The sequence below is a fragment of the Hydractinia symbiolongicarpus genome, chromosome 2 (assembly GCF_029227915.1).
Source record: "Hydractinia symbiolongicarpus strain clone_291-10 chromosome 2, HSymV2.1, whole genome shotgun sequence".
Taxonomy (NCBI): domain Eukaryota; kingdom Metazoa; phylum Cnidaria; class Hydrozoa; order Anthoathecata; family Hydractiniidae; genus Hydractinia; species Hydractinia symbiolongicarpus.
Window position 1 is genome coordinate 27,909,787 of NC_079876.1, and position 9,837 is coordinate 27,919,623.

The following is a 9,837-nucleotide window of genomic DNA, read 5'->3' on the forward strand; positions in this document are numbered from 1 at the left end:
GTAGTATTTTATGTCAAGATCTTTATCATAGTTTTTAAATTACTGAAATTTTAACAGCGAACAACTTTTCAAAATGGCAAAGCATAATAAAATTTCAAAAGGGACATCTAAAGATGGGCACAAGATAGAAAAAAGCAAAAAAGGAAGTATCGTTAAAGCAAAACGTAAACACCCAAAAGTGAATAGTAAGAAAAAAATACAACTGAAGAAAAAAAAAGTTATTGGCAATAAAGAAAACAATAAGCAAGGTGAAAATGAACAAAAGAAACATGATAAAGTCAAAGGTATTTCATGTTATTGATGGTCTATTTTTAAAGTAAAGACGCTTAGGCCAGATATTTCTGCACCTGTCCAATTAACATTAAACTATGCAGAGGCCAGATTAGTCTATAAGTATTTGGTTCACCTTTTTAGTGTTTAATATTGCATTGTTTTATTGTGAAAGTTATGGCACGAGTGTCTTTTCAAACTCTCTTTTTCATTTTGGGACATGATAAATAACCAAAAAAAATGTTTTTTTTTATAAAAGAAAAACTGGAAAACTTATACCTTCACAATGGAAAGCCTTAAATAAAATTAATTTACCCATGTTTTTAGATTACATTATTAGGATATGTTTCTTAAAAACAACACCTAAAAGTGGATTGCCTCTAAAAAGTGACTTCTTACCATGTTTTTATATAATTTGTATCTTGTTTGTGAAATCTACTGCCTGTTTAATTTCCTTATTAATTTTCTATACAAAGTTGGCAGAAAACGGACGCATGAGCCTGATCAAAAGAAGAGTGATAAGCGTGGAAAGAAGCAATCTGAAATAGTGACAAAGCTGATGGTTATTTACGAAACAATTCGAAGGTCTACAATTTGTAAAGTTTAATCTACTTTTTGCATATAAGTCTACACTTTTTATTTCATTGTTAACCTGTTGCCAATTTTCCTCCTTTTAATGTCAATAATGCACAGCAAAATAAATACATTGATATTAACATGTTGTAGGAAGAACGTGTCAAAAGACGAACGTAGCAAGTTGATCGATCAAGTTTTAGAAATTGCTTCAGACCAAGAAAATCAGGTCAAGCAATTTCTATATATATTTTTTTATTGTTATTTTGTAGTTCACTTGAAGGTCCTTGATTTCCCTAGTGGCAAGAGTTGAACAACATTTTGTCGATTTGGTTTAATAGCCACTCTCTATTTTTCCTGACTGGGCATATTTTTGATGTTGTCAGCTCATCTCTTTTTGGGGTGTTTAATGATTGAATTTATTTTGCTATGCTTTATTTTGTTATCTATTTATTTTTAAATTAGGTCATTTACAAACATGACACAGTGCGTGTGCTGGAAATGTGTATGAAATTTGGAAATGAGAAACAGAAAAATCTTCTGTTTGACTTATTCAAAGGTTTGAATTTTCTATTGTTATATTTGACAACATTGAGCAGCTAAACAAGTGATAGCATTCGTCTTATGCAGAAAAAGAGTTTAAATTTAGAAATAACAGACTTAATCAACTTTCAGCTTAGAAAACAAATAGCATTTAAATAATTTACCTTCTGATCTTGCCTGTCTGTATCCATGCAATTCAATTCCGTATTTTCATGAAATACGTTAAAAATTGTTGTATGTGTCTACGTTTTGACGACTTTTAGAGAATCTTGTTGAATTAGTCACCTCGACATATGCAAAGTTTCTTGTGGAGAAGTTCATAGAATACGGGTATGGTTGTTTTGATACTGTTGTTGTTGTTAAAAACACAGTAAGAGATAGCTTAACTAGGTGTCAGTAAAACATTAAATTTGCATTTATAAATAAAAATAGTAGATTTTTTTGTTTTTCACATTTTCTCTTTACCATCTGCAAGATTTTCATACACTATCCACTACAAACTCAAATTAATTCAATTGAATGTCACGTTTGTTAGAATGTTGTATTTTGTTTACCAACAGCGATTTCAAGTGTTATTTTATTTTTTAGTTCGAAGGACCAGAAGCGAAAAATTATTGAATCATTTTATGGAAAAGTGAAAAAATTGATAAAACACAAGGTGAAAAAAATATCTAAAAAATTATATTTACAGAAAGTATTTTAAAAAAAGTCTTTTAATGTCCTCACAAATCAATTTAAAAAAAAATGTGTGTATGACTTTGAAAAAAAAAATGGCAATATAAGGCTATAGATTGATTTATCACAAGTCAAGTCTGTTTTCTTCTTTTTTTTTGAAATTTATCTTTTTATTTTTGTTTATCAATTTTTATAAGTTTATTAACCACAATATAATAAAGTAAAATAATAAAAGGGGATAATAATAAGTAATTATATTGTAATGGCATATTCATCTGCACGGTGAGGTAAATCTCCAAAAGCAGAATAGTATAATACAAAGTTTGTAAGAGTTATTTGGTTATGTTTTTAGGGTGCGGGTTCTATCGTAGATGAAATATATGACAAATATGCAAACGCTTCACAAAGAGCTGCGTTAGTGGAAGAGTTTTATGGTCCAGAATTTACAGTTTTTAAGGTATGAGAGAATGAGTGAGAGAATGAGAATGAATGTTATAATTTGCTGTTTCTTCTATCCTAATTTTTCAAGCTGAAAAAGAAATTTCTCTTTTAATTACTCCAGTAAATTTTTCCTTTTTGGCATTATTAGTTAGCTTTGTTTTGCTGTTATAGGTTGCTTCTGGTCGATCACTTGACGATATCTTAAGTAATGAACCTGAGAAGAAGAAAACTGTTATGTCGTTCATGAAGGATTCATTTGTAACACTTTGTCAGAAGTATGTAACATTTCTTTGTCGTTCTGGCATCCTAATGTTATTCCAGAAAATTTGCTAAATGTTTGTTTCCATTTAGCTACATTTCCGGCATAGCATGAAAAGCTCTTAAAATTTTTTTTTTGCACTAAAATGGAAAATGCAGTCACATGGAAACAACCCTTTAAGCGCCTTGACTTTTGATCTACACATGCGCATTATCAGAATAATGCCGCTGACCTCGCGCATTTGCATGCACAGGGGTGATTGAAAAAAGTAGAACAGGCTCTACTTTTTGCGAGCTACATTTTGCACTTCAACTTAACAGCCAATCAAAATGTAGAAATCTACATGAATTATGAAAGAATTTTTAATTAGATCATTTCAAGATAGCTAGCAACAACGTAAAGATCTTGCTTCTGTAATAAATTTTTATCAACGCCAAATGAACGTAGAGAATAAGAATATATATCAATCAAGAAGAAGATGAAGAACAAAATAACATCATTGAATCTGCAGATGCACTTAAAAAAGTACTTGTGATCTGACAACATTAAATCCTTAACAAAAACGTTGTGTAGGCCTTTGGTTATTCTTTCTATGAAATGTCATCTCATCCACATGTTTTTCTTACGTATTTTTTACGATGTTGTTTATTTCTACACCATAAAAATAATGCTAAGACTAATCTCAGATTTTGCAGCAATAAATATCGTCTGTTTACAGCAGCTGTGTTTTGCAAAAAACACGCGAGCAAAAATCGCTAAGTGGAAATGGTTCGGTATATGCGATAAAAGTCGCGGCGCATTTTACGATTGGGCGCAAAATGCAGTTGTATGGAAACCGGCCTTTAGTCTTTTGACTGGACCTCACCATGCTCAGGGCTATATAGGGACTACCTATTTGATTCTGAATCTTTTAAGATAACGAGTGCAATTTGTCTCCCTTTGTCGTTTTTCTCCTTTTAACATTTTTCTTTCTACTCTTAGAGACATCATTGTACATAGTATTGTGCACCGCGCACTGTTTGACTTTTTCAAATATGCAAGTTTACCTCAGGCTATTGTAAGTTTAACTCTTTCATGGTGTAACCATCTAGAAACTAGACGTTAATTATGTGGAACGTGTTGGTCTTGATGTTATTATAGTAGTACACCAGACAAGTTCAAAATGACAAATTTTGCTTTTGAAGAATTGATAGAGAAATCAGATCTCACTCAGAATTGTTCCCCTGTCTAACAGCGTTGCTTGTTCGCATTTTTTTAGGAAGTCGTTGATGTTTTGAAAGAGGGTGTCATTCACATACTTCATACCAAAGATGGTGCCAAAGTTGCAATGCAATGTTTATGGCATAGCACGACTAAGGTGAATTTAACACTTACCAGACATGAAATTTTGGCTGAAAAAGTATACAGGGTTTTTGACTGTAAAAGAAACTGACTAGTCACCTTTTAAAAAATCAAGGAATTTTTACTAGTTGTAAAAATGTTAAATTTTTAAAGCACTGCACTTTTATAACCAGAAATTTGTCAAATATCGAGTAGGTTAAAGACTACTTAAATATTGACGATTTCAACGGAAGAGACATCATTTTAGATAATGAATAAAAGACAAAGGCATTATTTTATCTTTTCCTGTATATCAAACAGGAAACTTGTTAAGAAACTTCTAGTGGAAGGACCTCAGGATTTAAACTTTTACTAGTTGGCCGTTTGCTTGGTTTCTTGTAAAAAAGAAAGGTGTAACCTTTTAGCGCTTGACGAAGGGTTAATATCTTAAAAGGTTTTCAAGCTATATTAGCTAGGATGTAAACAAGGCCAAGTAACGTAGTCTGGTATAATTATTGTTTTGTTTTTGTAGGATCGAAAGCTGATTTTAAAATCTTTCAAAACACACGTGGCGAAAATATGCAAGGTATGTATATCTTTGTGTTTCAAAGTATGTTTCTTTAGGAATGCAACTCACTTCAGCAAGAAGCACTGATTAAATTTAGCGTATATACATGTTTGTTTGAAGTGGGCAATAAAGCACGCAAAGATGGGAAGGCAGTGTGCAGTTTAAAAGGTCGTTGTAAAGCTTGTCTTCCGGTTGTCTATTTATCAGGAACGTTTTTGCTAGGACTTTGGAGATGGAAAGCACATTCATCAGATTGCAAGTTTAAAACCCATTTAAGCACATTTTAAATACAGTGTTTTCCGCCCTTTTTTAGACGATTTGTGTGGCATGGTAGATAGGGGCTACCTGTCACATTTTTCTGAAGGTACAGTGGATAGAAATATGTACGATGTATGTTAAGGCTGGTTTTCATCGAGAAAGTTTTTTTATGTACGTTTTAAGGTTTGGATCTGTCACAACACTACCAAAATACAAGCGCATCATTCGGAAAAAGTTTTAAAGGACTAGAATTGCCTTAGGACTAGAATTGCCTAGAATAGCCTTTCATTACTTTGCTTAATTTTTTTTGTTGCTATAGGAAGAGTATGGTCACTTGGTCATGTTAGCTTTATTTGATGTTGTGGATGATACTGTACTAGTCAAGAAAGCTTTATTTCCTGTAAGTATGACCACGACGTATGATATTATTACAAGAAAGAGGTTCTACGTCGATAACAAATTGTCACAAAAACCATATTTCTGAATTTCGTGAATCTTCACACTTGTGTCTCATCTTTATCCTCCATGTTGGAAAACACTGCATTTTGTCATTTCTATATGCTTAGGAAATGATATCGGATTTAGAAAGTTTAGTACTTGATCCATATGGTCGAAAAGTGTTGCTGTATTTACTTAAACCACGTGATAAATCCTACTTTTCACCAGACATTGTCAAATTATTGGAACAGGGCGATAGCAACACACACAGGTATGCTTAGCTTTACATGAACCCAGATAAAAGAGTTTATAAAGAACAAATTAGAGAAATGTCATATAATGCTTTATTGTCAGGAAGTTTTGCGACATAATGTTTTCGTCGTTTACACAAACACGAGATTTTTGCATTTTTGCGGGGTGGATTACAACGTGCTAGAGAAGGTAGTTCATTTGTAATGTGCGCGGGTATCATCATCATCATCATTCTCGGCTTAACGTCCGTTTTCCATGCTAGCATGGGTTGGACGGTGTATATTAATGACCCCCTTCCAATCTGATCTATAAAAATTCAATCTGTTAAAACTCGCATTTGAGAGTGGAGTTTATTTTATGACAGTAATAAAAATTTCAAAATTTCAGGAAATTACATTCCTTGTTTACACAAAACCCTGATATTTTGCGGAATAAATTGATTGAATTTAACCGTGTGGTTTTCTGCCTTTGAGAATTCCCGACAACAAAGAAGCAACAACAAACTCTTCCATGTATATTTTTATATATAGAATTTATAAAATAGTGGCGGAGCTCAATAAATTTCTAGGAAGACATTTTCACAGATAAAAGAAAGTTTCAAAAAACCCTTTTTTTCTTTGTATATAGAAAAAAACATGTAACTCCAAACGTAATTTTTTCCGCATGGCTAACCGGGCAAGATCCTTTCCTAATTTGACCCTATAAAAGTTTAGGTCTGTTTTGATACTTTTCTAATTTTTCAGCAAAAAGGAGATGAGTGTTCGACAAAGTGAACTACGGAGTGGTATAATATCCGACCTTTTGGTTGCCATGGTGAATAATATAAAAGATATTTTACCGAACAAGCGAGCAGCAGTTGTTTTACTTGCTGCTTTAGAAGTTTCTATTGGTAATTGTCTTTTCCATTGCCTAACGTGAAATTATATTATTATTATTTTTGTAATCTAGCATGCAAAGACTTATGCAGTTTGGCTATGATAAACATTTCAGAACAAGAAAAGCGCAGAAATTATTAACACTTTTATTTTTTTTAGTCGACTTTGAAACTTTTGAAATCCTGGATATTTTTAAAAAATTTTTTTAGACTTCCTGGAAATTTGTTTTATATTATTTGAAAATTATTATAGATTTAGTCCTGGAAAACTTGAAATTTATTTGAAAATGATTAAAAATATTAAAGAATTGGTTAAATAGACCTAAAAAGTTCTGGATTTTCATTGGAAAATTTTCTTGTACTGCCATGCACAAGTTAAGTAGTTCTATATGATTCTTTCTTGTTATTCTAGATTTACCTGAGTCTCGTCAAGTGTTAGAAGCCATTGTTGAATTGTTAAAAACTCCTTTTGAAGCCGATGAACAGGTTAGTTAGCCTTTTAAAAGTTCACAAACCGTCGAAAAAAAATATTCAAAATATAAGGATGACCACAGTGTGGTTACTAGTCTGGCTGCTGAAGGAAAGACTTGTTTTCTGGTCCGCAAAATGCACACGTCGCAAAAAAAATTAGAGCAGCGAAAACCAATTTCTTTAATTTTTGGTGCTTTGGAATATGTTATTATGGGTCAGAATTTGTGCCCCTACCCCTGAATTTGTACCCTCGCCCCCTGAATTTGTACCCGTACCCCTGCTATTCAACGTTGACCCCTCTGACTATAGGACAATGCTTGGTATCTTTTTTCGCCAATTACATATTTTGGCAAAATATTTATGTAAATAGCAGCATGAAATCTAGCTTATCCTTTTTAAACATCAGGGATTTCGGATCATCCTTTCATTTTTTAGAAAGGACATCCCGTGGCAGACGCTTGCGGACACTGGGTGGTCAAGAATTTAATCAAACAAGACAAACTACGGATGGACGAAGGTGTGTTGCTACCATCTTTGTGTTTTGTTTATTTCATAAATTTACCTTAACACACCCAAAGCTAGCTATTCCGAATATATGCATTAGTCTCTTCTCATTTAAATCGGATTCCCGATTAAGTATTAGAATAATCATTCCGAATTTTTGATATTGTTGTTTTTGTTTATTAACTTTGTCAGAGTGCGCACGTATTAACAGAAAAGCTTGTGAGCTTGTTGCGCCATTTTGTAAAATGCAATGAAATGGAATATTTTTCTTAACCTGTTCACTTCTTTTGTTTTTTAAGTACTTTCTGCCTCAGCTATGTAATACAATGGTATTTGTATTTTACAGTTAAAATACTAAAATTATAAAGTGTTCCCATTTTTTCTTTTGGCTAAAGTTTGCCAATCACCAGACTCGATTATTAAGAAGGTCTATAACGTCAATACAACAAAAAAGGCCGTGTTAACGAAGGCAGCGAAGAAAAGCAATGCGAACTTGTCACACTTGACACGCGTCGCACCTATTGTGTAGAAAGCAAGGAGGTATTATCAATCTGCTTTCTCAACTTTTAGGTGTGGAAGTGTTATTCTCGCTGTTGCTGTGTGATGCCATACCGCGTGGGTATTTCACAGAATGGGCTGCTTCTGGTCGAGGAGCATTCGTCATTGTTAGGTAAATATATTTCTTTGTAATAAAACCTGGTTTCCATTGTAATCTGTAATATCCGTAATTGTTGCGCAACTTTACATTCTATGCTTACAACATTTGTGGTTACAGCTTGTGTTTCCAGTAAGTTGTGACGACTTGTACAATAGTTACTTAACAATTTTTGTGCTGATAGAAATCGGCTTTATGTGAAACTCTGAACTCGTGTATCGAATACATTTTTGTAGCCACATCAACAGAAGTTCGAAAAAGAGGAAGTTTTCGTTCAAGCAAATATTTGTGTTGCCTACTTTTTTGCCCCGCAAGAGATCATTTTTAATTTTTTTTTAATCCTTTTTTCATTTTTGGCATCCTTTTGTTGAATGCTTGTAATCTGATTACAAGCATTCAACAAAAGGATGCCAAAAGTGGACTACATTTTGTGTTTTTATTTTTACTGTATTTCGTGTATTTTACAGTTTGTTGGAGACTGGTATCGAGTCTGTGGTCAAAAGAGTTAAAAAAGAGTTAAAAACATGGACACGTCCAAACTCTGAAGAACACGCAAAAGGGTTAGAAGTACTGGAGGAAGCTTTAGCTGATATCTAATTGGTTGAAATCACTCGAGAAACCTTTAGCACTCATAGCTGATTGGTTGAAACTGCTGTGGATATTTTAGCTAAATGCTGATTGGCCGACAGTACTTAAAAACATTTTAGCTGATAGCTGATTGGTTAAAAGCACTTGCGATGTTTTAGCTTACAGCTGATTGGTTGGAAATGCTGGTGAAACTGATAACTTGTTATGTTTTATGTTTTTCCAATTGGAAAACTTTTTAGAAATACCTTTTAATGAATAAACTTGAACAAAAATCACGCTTCTTTCTGTCAATATATTTAGCCGCTAAAAATGACAGCTTAGTTCTATGTTTTTTAAAACTTCGTTTCCAGATCTTTTACACTCGTTCGTTTTCACGATAAACCAAAAAGAAAAAATTTCGTCCACTGTGTTCAAAAATTTAAAATAAGGTCTTTGAAGAAATGCAAAGCCATGAAGGTTTTGAAGTATTTTTGATTTGGTTTTACAACTTGATCGTGCTCTGATATAAAACCAGGACCCATCCCGATATTTTGGAACTTATTTCTAACGATCCACTATCTCTAAGAACAACCTAAGCCTCATAACATCATGACGTATCAATTATTGCGCAATAGTTTATAGATTCGGACTGCTGCGTTCCACTAAACTAGTTTTTCAGGACCAGAATATTTAGGAGATTTTTAGAGGGATTTAAAGAAAACGTATTTGGACCCGCGAGTTCAACAAAAACTGCAAAATATTTAAATCGCATAAAGCCAACCTCGTCTTCAGGACTTGTTGGCTTTTCATACTTGGACGACCCGTTTAATATGAAAAGCCTGACAATTTCTGGGGACGAGGTTGGCATAAACCCAGGAATAAAACAAGAGTAATTTAGTTACTACCCTGTTTATAACGACGTGGCATACAATAAACATATCGTTAATTTCTTCTTGCACGATATTTTAGTATTCATACAATTTACGTCATATGTTATCGATATGATTAACCAGGGATTCTTTTTCGCTTTCTGGCCAGAGCGGACATATGATGGGGGGGACGGATTGGTATCTCTTTAATAATAGCCGTATTTTGTCTGTGTGTCCGCGAGAGCCGCGTCCCTTAACGGAATCACGAAATTTTTATAATGCGCACCAATACCAAATGCG

At 33.3% G+C, this 9,837-nt stretch overlaps 2 protein-coding genes across 2 annotated transcripts in view; one reads left to right on the top strand and one right to left on the bottom strand.

Moving 5' to 3' along the window:
* Positions 1-9,837, bottom strand: part of LOC130630485 (BRISC and BRCA1-A complex member 1-like) — a 100,919-nt gene that overhangs the window by 50,729 nt on the left and 40,353 nt on the right. The window lies entirely within an intron of this gene.
* LOC130630478 (pumilio homolog 3-like) lies at positions 2-8,961 on the top strand. Its single transcript, XM_057443992.1, has 18 exons — positions 2-284; positions 747-855; positions 997-1,072; positions 1,309-1,402; positions 1,650-1,716; positions 1,975-2,044; positions 2,414-2,518; positions 2,674-2,777; positions 3,743-3,818; positions 4,020-4,118; positions 4,614-4,667; positions 5,227-5,307; positions 5,474-5,616; positions 6,341-6,486; positions 6,884-6,957; positions 7,378-7,459; positions 8,017-8,116; positions 8,569-8,961. Exons 1-18 carry the CDS (start codon positions 74-76, stop codon positions 8,696-8,698), a joined length of 1,821 nt encoding a protein of 606 aa, XP_057299975.1. The 5' UTR covers positions 2-73; the 3' UTR covers positions 8,699-8,961.